The sequence below is a fragment of the Medicago sativa genome, chromosome 6 (assembly GCF_051527215.1).
Source record: "Medicago sativa cultivar Bolivia chromosome 6, Bolivia_mono, whole genome shotgun sequence".
Lineage (NCBI taxonomy): Eukaryota > Viridiplantae > Streptophyta > Magnoliopsida > Fabales > Fabaceae > Medicago > Medicago sativa.
Window position 1 is genome coordinate 90090377 of NC_140754.1, and position 13964 is coordinate 90104340.

At 32.0% G+C, this 13964-nt stretch overlaps 1 protein-coding gene across 1 annotated transcript; it reads right to left on the bottom strand.

Moving 5' to 3' along the window:
• Positions 1 to 763: 763 nt before the first annotated feature.
• LOC146918095 (LEAF RUST 10 DISEASE-RESISTANCE LOCUS RECEPTOR-LIKE PROTEIN KINASE-like 1.2) lies at positions 764 to 3745 on the bottom strand. The gene is made up of 2 exons (XM_085719755.1): positions 2516 to 3745; positions 764 to 1780 (listed from the first exon to the last, which is right to left on the bottom strand). Exons 1-2 carry the CDS (start codon positions 2892 to 2894, stop codon positions 879 to 881), a joined length of 1281 nt encoding a protein of 426 aa, XP_085575881.1. The 5' UTR covers positions 2895 to 3745; the 3' UTR covers positions 764 to 878.
• Positions 3746 to 13964: the final 10219 nt, after the last annotated feature.

Here is a 13964-nt window from a genome sequence, read left to right on the forward strand (position 1 = left end):
GGGCTGGCCTAAGAGTCAAGTCACCCAAGCAAGGGTTTTAGGCCTTAAGATTTTGGATTAAAAAAAGCTTCAAAATAAGTCAATTTAGCTATAAATATATAATATGACATGCTAATAATCAATATTTATCTAGCTTAGTTGGTCAATTTTAAGGTCTCAAATCCTTTTGGCGCTAAGTTCAAATCTTAGATTCAACAAAACTTGATTTACTATGTTTTTAATAAGCATTGTGTTATTTTTTTTTCTTTGTAATTTTAAAAGACCTCGTTATAAAATTTGATTTAAGCCTCTTAACTTGTTGGGCCGGCTCTGACTGTTTCAAAAAATATACATGAAATTTACTTCAAGCTTCTAAAATAATTTATCCTAACAATTGCATATTAAAAATTTGGAAATTGCTCTTCCCCCTTTTGTTTTTACTCATTCACGTGCCTACTTGAGTTAACTCATGCTGAAAAATGTCCAGCGTAAGTTAACTCACGTTGAAAAAACCGAATCGTGAGTTAACTCAAGTAGGGCATAATTACAAGAATGAACAATATTGGAAGGGAGAAGAGCAATTTTCTGAGCATCCTGATTAGAAGCTGCAGTTGAGGACAGTGATGAGTTGGGTCCAAGCAACCTCTGATCCACAAGTTACCAGCCCAAAGGCCCACTCAAGCTATCACCAACACTTCTTGGTGGAAATATTATTATATTTCATTTTATTTTTTGAGATGATACCAATATGAATTGTAATCGTACCATGAAAGAATTGAAAGCATACATAAATAATTGGTATTTATACCGATAGTATATATAAATGTTGAAATTAGTATACATGAGCAACCAATATTCAAATTCTGAAACAAAAAAGATATAATATTCCAACTCTGGTGCTATTTCTTCTCAAAATAATCATCTGGCAAACGTGACACAATGTGAACTTTGGTAGCATTATGACAATTATTTGAACCCCGTTTAAGAGCTTTTTGAGAGCTTCCACTTTTTATGCTCTCAAGAGTATTCAAAACCTCACTCATGGAAGGTCTCATGTCTCTTTGAGGTTGTAAGCAGCCAAATGCTAACTCTGCCACTGCACCTACCGTTTCACTTATCCAATTGTCTGATTGAAATCCAAGAGTCGGGTCGACAAGCTTTTCGAGTTGTCCCTTAAGAATTTTATCCATAGCGAAATCAGAAAGAAAAGGTTGTTTTTCATCCTTGCTAAATGCAGGCAAAGATGATATCAACTCAACCAATATCACTCCGAAGCTGTAAACATCGCTTTTATCCGAAAGATGACAATGCTCGTAATACTCCGGATCAATATAACCGAGAGTTCCAGCAGGATCGGTTGTAACATGAGTGGCATCGTGCGGGACAAGGCGTGACAATCCAAAGTCGGCAACTTTTGCATTCAAACTTTTGTCAAGTAGAATATTACTAGTATTCACATCACGGTGGATAACATTGGAAGCATGAAGATAAGCCAGTGCACTTGCAGTTTGTAATGCGACGCTTAGTCGAGTAGACCACGGGAACTTGTGTTTATGAAGACGAGAAGACACAGTTCCATTCGGAACGTATTCTTGCACGAGAAGTAGTTCACGTGTTTGAGGAGAGGTGCAACCATACAGTTGGACAAGATTTTCGTGCCTCATGCGAGTTAACATTGAAACTTCATTGATGAACTTTCTTAATGTTTCCTCCTCAAGCTTATTATCATGTAACCTTAACATCTTGAACTTGTCTTTGTGTAAGCGCTTTATTGCAACAAGACGCCCATCTTTAAGTGTTCCTATATGATATTAACAAAATTGAGTAAGAAGATATAACTCACTATCCAATTCTCAGCATCATATTCAATATATGAGCCAAGGGTTTGTCACATATTCTATCATAGGTACGAAAAAAAAAGTCTTATTGAATACTGATACATGCCAGAAAAATTTGAGGGGAGTCTTCTCAGTTACTGATTGAAAGGATAGATTACATATTCAAGATAAAAATGAACGATTTTAAAGGAGATGCATTGTCAGTATCAAACAGTTTACACCGACATCCAATGAGAACTCATGATATTTCCATGTAAGCCCATTTTCTAACCGCAATTTAAAAATAACAGCAAAATTCTAGATTCTCATTGGACGTCAATGTAAAAACTAGTTTACACTAACGCTGCATGACCTTTTTTTGTCAAAACGAATTCTAAAATTTCAACATGCATGAACATAATATTGTAGTTTCCCTAGTACTGAAGGTATGCTTAGAAGAGTTTATTTGAACTTATCTTATCACATAGACATAAACACTTGTGCAACAATATGAATCAGCTCATAATCAAAGATTATGATATACTCATTAAACTTTTCAGTTTTTCTTATATAAACAACTTAGACAACTCTTATTTTGATCCTCTCTTCAACTATAAAAAGCATTTTCTACATAAGTTTGTATACATAAGCTGATAGATCACTATATAAAACAGAATCTAACTACAAACTTGAAAGTGAAATAAAGTGGATGTTTTTACCAGAGTAAACCGTTCCATAGCCTCCGTTCCCAAGTATTTTACTAGTGTCGAAGTTACTGGTAGCTTCTTCAAGTTCAGAATACTTGAATATCTCACTCTCACTAATGTTGCATTGGTTGTTCTGGACCTTAGAGTCAATCATCAATGCTTCAGCACCATGACTACTTGGTATCTCAGAAATCACCGGAACTGACTCCTTACTATCGCTTGTAACCTTAGAATCTACAGACACCATTTGATCATTGTTGATTGCCTTCGCAGAACTCGCAGCCACAAAATCGCTACCCTTTTCCTTAAAACCCTTTGTTAATGAAGGGTTGTTTTTCTTTCCAGTTTCATCAGGGGAAAAACAATGACACAAAAAAGAGAAAATTGGCATCACTAATACCAGTGTTGTCAATCGCAGATCGCATAAAATAGCAGATTGTTCAAACCACGCTATGCTACAACGCTATAGCCACTGTTTAACAATACTCTATACTAAATCGTGTAGCGTAGAGTTATTACGGTTGCTAAAATTCTGCTACACTATAGTGCTATAACACTGCTATAGCCACTATTTGACAACACTGACGGACACGGCTTATAATCTATGTTAAGTACCACAAAATTTTAATTTTTACTTATGACAAAGTGGCCCTAAGATTTAAGCATCTTAATTAAAACATATTAAGAAATCTTAACCTAAAGTGCTTATAAACTATAATCCATTAATTACACAAAAAAAATACCTTAAACAAACCCAAATTCATAGAAAATTCACACTCACCAATAATCATTCCACAAAACAAACAAAAAAAAACAAATTGATCTAAGTATTGACAATGATAGTAACAGTATCAAAATTTGACAGCTAAGTCACCTTAAAGTGATCTAAAAAGGTAAAATTTAAAGATTCTTCATAATTGTGTGGTTTTGAAAAAAAATGGAAACTTTTTAGGATCAAAAGAAATGGGTGCTAATTTTTTGTGAGGATTGATCAAAATAAACAAAAGGGTATCAATTAAACTAAGTATTCATCAAAAAAAATGAAGATTGGTTATAGTTACTAGCAAGGAACGTTCTCTGTAGTGAAAGAAGCGCGTAAAGCAGAAAATGGTAAACAATTCTAAGAAATAATAATATATTATCACCTGATGGAAATTAAGGAATGGAGGAAGAAGGAGAAGTGTTTGTAGCAAAGATGGAAGGTAGCAGGAAGAAGCAAAAGTCGACAAGTAGAAGAAAATTAGAGGGTAGAGGTCGGTTGGATCTCAATTATTCAGATTGAAAAAGATGAATATTAGACACTAAAACAAAAACAAAAAATAAAAAAATTAGAGGGTAAACCATCAAATTTGTCCTTCGTGACTCTAAAATTATTCTCTGACTCATATTACTGTCGGACTCTATTAATATTTCAAATTAATCACTCTCTTTATTAAAAGTTTGTCAATTAGATCCTCGTCATGAAACAAAAACATAGAGATAGTGACCTAATTGAGAAACATTTTTTTTTTGAGCAAATAATTGAGAAACTTTTAATTTTATCAAAAAAAAAATTGAGAAACTTTTAATAAATACAAGAACTAATTTAAAATATTAATATAGTCGAAGACTAATTTCAAAATAACTTACAAAAACAAGGACCAATTCAATGATTAACTTAACAAAATTATGATTTTCTTAACACAAAAATTTAATCATAAACAATTTTACTACTCAATTCATTGTAAAAATGTATGCTTTTTTTTTTCTTCAGAAAATCTAAATCATTAAATTAATAATAAAATATTCAAATTTACTTATCATTAGTATTGAAATTATAAACACAAGTGAATGATTTTTTCTTGAATAGTGATTCAAAGTTAAGTGTTATCATAAAATATTTATTTATGTTAAAATGGATTAAAATATAATACGTATTTAATTATTAAGAGAAATGATTGTAATTCAAGTATATAAGAGGGAAGTGTGATTTACTCTCGATTTTACTTTAGCTCTCTTTTATAGCATGCATTGTGGCGGGGAGGGTGTGGTTTGGTAGTAATATATTTTATTTTGCCTTCTTAAAAAAATTTACTCTCGATTTTACTTCTCAAGAAATGAAAATGTACATTTTTACATAAGACATACGAAGAGATGGAAATATACCTTTTAACATAAGCGATTGTTATTCAAGCTTCACTTAGATAAGTGGAGTTTCATTCAAAAGAGGACAACATTTAACATCGTTAAAATCATATGCGAACAAATTCACATCATCCAAGTTAATAACATATAACTGTAAAATACCTATAAATAATATAATAAAATTAAAGGGACTTGAATATTCATGTATTCAGATCTTCAACGTTGATGTTCAAATTACCTATTGAATAACCGTTCTTTTAATAAGAACCAAATGAACAGTGCAACAATACACGTGCCACCAAAGAATAAATCAAGCACTCTGGTGCATTTGACATTTCTATCATTTACCGCTATTATTCTTTTTTTATTTTCATAAAACTATAGAATGACATGAACCGAAAAATGGCTATAACTATTTCAAATTCATCAAAAATATTATTGATATAATTTGGTAAAAAAATTATGCATGAAAACAATTTTAATATGATACTTTCTTTTATAGGGCTGGAAAATATGGGAATATAAAACACAAAGCAAATCAGGCTTTGAAAAATAAAACAAACAAACAATGTGAAACACCGAAGTGGGAGAAGGTGGAAACAAATAAAAGAGATTTTGTGAAAAATAAAATTGCAAGGAAGACAGAAAAAGTATGTAGTAATGTGTATGTAACTATGTAAGTTTTTTCTTGTTGACAAAAATGCAATTCCATCCGGAGCTGGTTTAAGGGTAAGGCCATCAAAGTCCTCGCTTTAGGTCCCCCAAAGAAACTCATTTTTCATTAGATTTTACGAGCAAAAAGACCTCATATTTTGTTGGAACATGTGTGGAAATTGAGTAAAAAAGACTAAACACAAATTCCCATGTTGGGTAGAACTAGTGTTGTGTGAATTGAAAAAAGTGGAAGTCCCACATCGGATGGAACACACACATTAGTAGTGTTTATATAGTGGGGGTGTACCTCAAATTAATGGGGGTACATAAGCACTAGAGAAAAAAAATATATATTGATATATATTTTATTATTTGAAAATGATAAATTAAATAATTAATTTAATCATTATTAGAAAGTGCTTTCTTAGTCCCCAAGTTTTGCTAAAATATTTTGGTACATAATATAATATATTTTTGTACTAAATTTAATATATTTCAGTACTCAATTGAGATATTTTTGTACTAGCTCTAATAAGTGAATTACTTAATCACAAAGTAATGTATTACTTGTTCCCAAAGTTTCTCACTTATTAGTTGTGAATTTTCTCTATAAATAGAGAGCTCACACAGTGCATTCCACACACCGAAAAGAATTTCATTGAGTTGTCGGGAATTCTTTTCTTCTCTTCTCCCTCCGACTTGTGTTAACAAGTTTCTTCCGCTTCTACTCCTTTCTGTCCCTTTCGGTTTCAAATAGAGCGGTTACGTACCGTATCGAGTGGCTTCGATCAATCGATTGAACCATATTTTAAGAGTGTTCTTAAGACCATAGTCCCTTTTCGGTTTAATGTCCCTTCAGAATTAAGAGTGGTCTTAAGTTCATAGTCCCTTTCGATAATATATGTCCCTTCGGAATAAAGAGTACTATTAAGATCATAGTCCCTTTCGTAATAATAATGTCCCGTCGGAATTATGAATGATCTTAACAGTATATAAATTGTTTAAATATTTTTCTATTTGAGGAGAAATGGTGGTATCACCATATTTGAGTGGTCATAGTACCATATTGATAGTTTGGAGAACTTAAGGGTTAGAATGGTGGAAACACCATATTTGAGTGGTCTTAGCACCATAATAGAATGGTAATAATACCATATTAAAGTGGTTTCAGTATTAAAGAGTGGTCTTAGTACCATATTTGAAGGTGTAATTCTCGAACGGTTTTCTACAATGCAGGAGTTAACCGCACAGTTGTAGCTGGGCTTGTTTTATCCTGGAGGCGGCGTGGTTGATAGTCTACCTTGCACAATTTTGGGTAGTGCCACGAAACGTCTTAAAGAGAGCGACCTGGTCGTGACTCAACCTAGTAACAACTTCGGTAGATAATAGAATTTGGAAATCCAAATACAATAGTTTGGAAATCCAAAAAACAACATATTCTAATAAAAAAAGATCCCTTATATTCAACCTTGATTTAGGCCCACTTATTTTAAAAAATCATTAGGCAGACCCCTGATTCCATCCAAGTTCAAATATAGTTTTTTAATGAATGAATAATACGACGGTGGTATTGGACCCTCAGATTAGTCGGTCCTTGGTAGATTGAGGTACCACATTGAGAAAAAAACTCAGTTTTTCCTACTACTGAAGAAGCCTCAGCCAATCCGTCGATGATTTGATGCGGGAATAGCCACATTGCAGGCATGTTCACCACATCTTCTGGCTTTTCTAAACAGCCTTGATAGATCGCGGTTTTGCGCCTAATACTTTTGACAACAGCAAGTGATGTAATGTATATTCAACAAGAAAATAGACTAACTCCCATTTTTTGTTTTGCTCTTTTATCTGTGACACTAAATGGACTAAAAATTTGTGACACTAAATAGACTAACATAGAGTGAGAGATAAGTTTTTGGGCAAAAGTGAACCTGTTGAAATGAGGGAAGTTTTATGCTTTAGAGTTATATATAACATGAGTTCATATTTTATAATCCAAAACATGGTTTAGATTATATAATCCGAGTAAAGGGTATTTTCATAATAAAATAGGGTGTATAATGCATTGGATGAGAAAAGTAAAGGCCAAAAATTATTTTGGATAAAATAAATAGGCTATTGCTTTTTCTACCATATGGTCGGTCTTCTCACACGCCTTAATTTTTTATTTGTTTTACAAAAATGCCCTGAAGGATTTTCAGATTATAGAATCCGAATGAGTTTTCACTTTGTTTTTTTGGTGGAAAATGAGTTTTTCATCTGTTTGGATTATATAATCGAAAACCCCCATTATAACAGGGCATGTTTCATATTTTTTTCAAATTATAAAATCCAAGCACTCCATACACACCCCTCGTCTGCCAAGAATTTAGGAAAACTTGGTTCATATTATATAATCCAAACTGTATCAGTACAAAGACTGAGTCTGTTTGAGATAGGAATAGTCAGTTTATGAACTATACTTACCTTCATAACCCCCTCCTTGTGCTTCAGGTCATTGTTAGGTGTTCCCGTCGAGTCTCAGTAAAAAAATCTGATTTTTAGGCTATTTTGGCCGAATTGCTTCGAAACTTGCTTAGAAAATCAGAAGAAAAAAAATCAAGGATTATGACTCCTGTAAAAGAGACTTCTTACGGAACTCCACCCCTCAAAATCAAAAATTCCATCATTTTCACCCATGTTTCATTTTTATTTTATTTTTCATACTCAGAAAAATCCAAAAAAAAAATTGCATTAGTTTTCTTTGATTTTTAGAATTTTTTGGTGGTATTTTCCTTGATTTTATTTGACATGTTTTATCATTTTTTTAAGGTCATTTTTAAAAGCAAAGTTCAAAACTACTGAATTGACAGAGATTATGATTCTTGCTTATAAAGTTTTCATATTTCGGATTTTATAATCTGAAAATCACAAAAGAACATTTGGATTATATAATCTGAAACAAGGGTATTTTCGTAAAAAAATATGGCGCATGAGAAACTAATAGGGTGGAAAAAGTAATATCCAAATAAATATAAACTAATACATAATATAACTTTTTTCTTAAATTTTGATAGCATTTTCAGTTCAAACAAAATATCCAACCCAAATCGAAATGGATCCGATTAAAGACATATCAACAAGATATAACTTTGAATCATGGTGCAACCTAGATTTGCTACGTCCAGGATGGTTAACCCCGACCACCGTAGACTTGCGAATTATTTTTTTTTTGGGGGGGGGAGGCTTACCAATTCTACATCATACTCTCTGAAACCTTGGCATTAGCGACGCGAGCAACAACATTGAGGCAACCATATTTTCATATTCTTCTTATTGCTTTTTCAATTGAAACAATAACTATTTTTCCGGTGAAAGGTACGGGACAAAGCTCCGCTATAAATCTTTTTTTAACATCAATTTTTTTTATTATCATATTTTTTTTTTTTTAGGGATTGATTATCTTCTATTGAATATGCGTGCATTCCGCTTATCCCTTTCAAGATAAGCAAAGGGTCATAGATCATTCATCCCATAAAGATGGTATGTGATAACTGTGTTATAAAGAGATAAATGATATATAATAAAAATGATAGTTATAAACTTGACCTTCTTGACCTTTTTTATGAAAAAAAAACTTGACCTTCTTTTGAAAAAAACAACATAATTGAAAGAAATGAAAGATTGAAATGTAGATAATTTTTTAGTTACTATTAGAAGATAAATATCAAAATGTAAATTTAAAGATTTATCTTTACTCTTTTTTTGTTGGTGGCCGAGATTTGAACCTCGGACGCATATATTATGCATTGTCACTACCAACTGAATCAAACTCACGGTGACATTTATCTTTACTCTAATTGTGTAGAAAACGAGGGTAAAAAATATTTAAAATAAATGCTCCCCAATTAATTGAAATGGGTTGTGATAAAAAGAGTAAAAGACAGTAGTAGTGGACAATGTTTCAAACCGTTGCAAAAAGATATTGCGACACGCTACACTCGATGTTGTTGAACTGTCACAATGTTTCTTTTTCTGTTCTGAATTACATGACATTCTAGTTTTTTTTCACATGTATTAAGAAATATAATTAATTTTGTAAATAAAAGAGTAATTATGAATTATTTTACAAAAATATCATTGATTAATGGTATGCAAAACATAAATTAAAAGAATTGGAAAAAGATAACGTAAACGACATAATGAGAAAATAAACATTAATTATTCATTGATATTGTAAAATCACATATAACCTGGAATAATTTTTAATTTTTTTTTTGCTAGAATATGACATATAATTTGGTACAGTCCCAGTAATTGAATCTATCTAACATATATTATAGGTTAATAGGTTTGGGAACACCATGAATGACCTGGCCTAACTACGAAAGATATAATTTTATATTTTGGCAGCATGAATGGAATGCAAATGGTACCTATTCGTACAACTGATTTCAGGAATACGATTACTTTTGACACTACAAGGGTATTCATGGTATCATGTTCATGAAATTCTTGCATCGACTGGGATTGTGCAGGTCTAACAGCTCGATATTTTACAAACGACCATCATGGTGCAAAAACATTAGGGGATGTACGGTTTTGTTTGACTCAATTAGGAGCATATACAAATTGTACTATAAGCTATAATAATTGTGGGAACTTTTTGTATTATTATGCACCTTACTTAAACATTAGGTTCAATAACATAAACACGTTATTCAACCTAATGATTGACCAAGGTGCATAATAATACAAAGAGTTCCCACAATTATTAGCTTATAGTACAATTATATGCTCATAATTGAGTTAAACAAAAACGTACATCCCCTAATGGTTTTTGCACCATGATGGTCGTTTGTAAAATATCGAGCTGTTGGACCTGACACGATTAATTACACATATTTAATATCTTTATCCACCACGTGTTTCCGTTGATATATGACCGCATTATCCGTTGGTATATGTCTCTATTTTCCAAATAATATTTTTGCCGAAAATATATATTTTTCATTAATAAAAGTTATGATTAAATAAATTTGGGTAGTTAATTTTTCCTGTCAAAAAGAATTGATAATTACCAGTAGATTAGCCGGCCCTAGTTTTCTAGTGAGAGAAACACCAACTTCTCTCTAAACTTTCTTTCTCCTTCGTTCATCGAGGAGAGGTGGTTTTAGGTCATTTTTTGACCTAAAATCACCCTTCTACCTCTTTTTTCCATCTTCTCTCAATCTAAATAAGTGGTTTTCACATATATCAAGTTTTTTCTTGTGTTTTATTGCGATTTCGTCGTCTAAGTGCGACGTTATGTTGTTCGTCGTCTTGTGCGGCGTTTGATTTTGCGTCTTGTCGCGGTGTTCGTTGAGTTCCTATTGAAAGATCGGCATCAGTCAATTACAAATTCAACTAATGATTTGGGCGTCAACGTTGCAGATCCGGAAGCATGTGAATTTTGGTGACTTAGGTTTTATCATATTATTTGTAGGCATTTTGCCGTTTTATGCTATTAACTTGGGTGCTGTGAGTTTGTTCGCAGATCCACCCTTTACGTTTTTAGCGATATTTGTATCTGATGTACTCTATCGATTCAAATGAATGAACATCGTTTTGTTTTTGTCAAAAAAAAATTAATAAAAGTTATGTGAATAAACCTTTCAATTTTTAATAACCACAACATGATAATAAATGTTTCCCCTGAATCCATCCATCTTCGTTAAAATGTCCCACCAACATCCCATATTTCTTAATCAATGTTATAGTGATGGTATGACAAATAAAGACGAAGGAGAGTATTAACTCATAATCAAATATCATGTGAGTTTCTTTTTCCATTTTTTACATACTTGATTTTTATAATTTGTTATATATATGTAATTAGTTAGTTGGTTGTAACTAGTAATAGGTAATTGAATATTAGTTGGGAGGTTAGGCACAGTTAACTTGATTTTAGGTGTGGGAGTGATAAGAGTAACTTATGCTATTTGAATCAGGGAAGATAGAAATGAAAAGAAAATTGTAATAAGTAAGTGAACATTTAGCACAAAAGAAAAAATGCACTTTGCGACGGTTCAAACTGTGACAAAAGAAACATTGTGATGATTAAACAACGTCGAGTGTATGGGTGTCGCAAGATCTTTTTGGTAAGTTTTAATACTTAGTCATATATCAATAGATACAAATTATAGCATATAATCAGTAATAAAGGAGGAACAAGAAATTGTGTACCTTTATATTTAGGTTCATCAACGACATCTGCCAACAAGTATGAGAGGAATGACTACCCTCATCGCCGTTCGGGTTTAGGATTTCATTGTACTGGTCAGAATACTTAACCGTATGATGGGATGCCATTTAAATAGCTAAATAGTTGAAGACATGGACCTCTCGTTGGGCTTAGCTAAATGGTCCAATCCATCACGTTTCGTTTTAAAAACAATAGTCCAATCACACATATTCATCAATTGACTTATGTTTAACACAATAAACCATAATTTATATTAGGCTTAATAGCAGTTTTCGCCCCCTAACTTACACGAAGTTGCGATTTTGGCCCTCTAAGAAAAAACACTACAAAACCGCCCCCTAAGTTTTGCAACTGTAGCAGTTTTGTCCCCCTAAGACAAAAAAAAAAAATAACATGTTGCACCTCACTTAAGGTGTCACGTCATCGTAGACCGAGTCAAAATTGGTCTTGGGGGTTAAAACTGTCACATGTGCAAAACGTAGGGGGCGGTTTTGTAGTTTTCTCTTAGGGGGCCAAAATCGCAACTTTGGGAAAGTTAGGGGGCTAAAAATGCTGTTAAATATTAAGATTAACTTATATAATTCAATTGCCTAGTGCTTAACACTTTTTGCAACGGTTTGAAACACTGTCCACTACTTAAATAAAAGAAATAATCACTCAATGAGAATTTAAGATAAAAAAAATTATGAAATTAGAGACACAAATGCTAATATATCTGACTAAGAATCGCTTCATTTAATTTTGTGTAATTTATCAATTGTTTTCTATTAATTTTATTTTTGAAACAAGTTATTTTTTTAGGGATTTTTGAAACAATTTTGTTAAAAAATAATGGTTTACCACACATACGGTCCAATGTAGCAAAACCCATTGTAGGTTTTTTCTCAAAGCTAATAAGTGAGTGAGTTACAAATGTAAATTTTTTTTTGAACAAGCGAGTTACAAATGTAAATTAAATAAAATCAACCATTTGATTGCCAACCATTTGCTTGAAATCATATATGAAACCCTTGTCAGTGATTATTGGGGCAAGAATGGCTCACAATTGTATCTATAAATGTATTGTTGTGTTATTTGAACAACCATTTGATTGACAACTTTTGAAACAACCATAATTTTACAAAGAAAAAAAGGAATTGAAACAAAAACCAAAGCAAGAGAGAGAAAATAAAAACATAACATGAGTATTTTTTTTGAAGAGGCAAACATAACATGAGTATGAGAGAGAAAGTTATCACAAAAGTTATTAAAAAGTGATTGTACAAATTTCTCAATGTAATATGTATCTCTACATACAACCCTATACATTTGTTTACAATTCACACCTTGTCTGACCAATTAGTTTAAAGTTTGACGGTGAAAGTCGTGAACCGTAAACAAATTATGGAGGGATTGTTGAGATTTACATCATACACTCATGTAATCAAATGTAGTTGCAAGTCACTATTGTTAGTACTAAAATATCATCATTGGTTAAAATATGGAGCAATTTATATAATAGATATAATAGAGAGAGATATATTTCCCTTTGGATAAATGAAATTTAAAATGAACAATTAGGTTTTTGAGAGAGAACGAATGAATGGAGATTGTTTGTATCTCAAGAGACGTCGAAAGGAGTATATAGGTTAAGAGAGGTAGAATAGAGATTTGTATTGAATGTGACGGGAGGTTGTGCATAGAGTAAGTGAAGAGAGGCTTTTTATTTTTGAAGGAAAGTGAAGAGAGGTTGAAAGGCACAATTTACATGAAAAGAGGTTGAATCAATTTGCATAGAGGGTAGGTGAAGAGTGATGTAGGGAGCGTGTTACGGAAAAAAAAAAAAACATTTTGATACTCCAAATTTTAAGTTATAATTGATAATTGATTTAATCTTACCAACTTTTAGAATGTCAATTTAGTCCCTTAAATATTGAATAATGTGAGTCAATTTAGTCATTTTAGAATTGTCCAGATAATACTATACAAATATGTGACATTCTAATTTCTAAATATGAGATTAATTACATTCAATAAATAATTAATTGGTATCATAATATGTGGCAACTTATTAATCATCCATTATATAATCAACCACGTATAAGAGCTACATTCAGGCCCGGCCTTGGGGTGCGCAAGAAGCTCAACCAAGTCGGGCCTCCAAAACCTATGGGACTCAAAAAAATAAATTAAGTCTAATATCACACCCCACTTAAATAAAAAAATATATATGTTACTTCTTTTTCTTTCTTCGGTACATGTTTGAGTTTTTTCTAGGCTCTAATATTCCTTTGGACAATGGCGGATCTTGAATAAATTATTTGGGGTGCCAAAAATGTATGTATTATATATTAAACGGTTTCAAGTAAAAACAATGAGTAGATAACAGGTCAAGTGGTTAGTTTTCCTTTTGATCATAGTGAGGGGGTGCCGGTTCAACTCCTCAGAGGAACACTTTTTTTGATTAAAATTAATAAAATTATT

Bases quoted from the DNA above. Each gene is read 5' to 3' on its own strand.
- LOC146918095 (XM_085719755.1), bottom strand. From the start codon at position 2,894: ATGCCAATTTTCTCTTTTTTGTGTCATTGTTTTTCCCCTGATGAAACT. The intron at 1,781-2,515 runs GTAAAAACATCC...AATATCATATAG, and splicing joins CTATGGAACGGTTTACTCTG to GAACACTTAAAGATGGGCGT.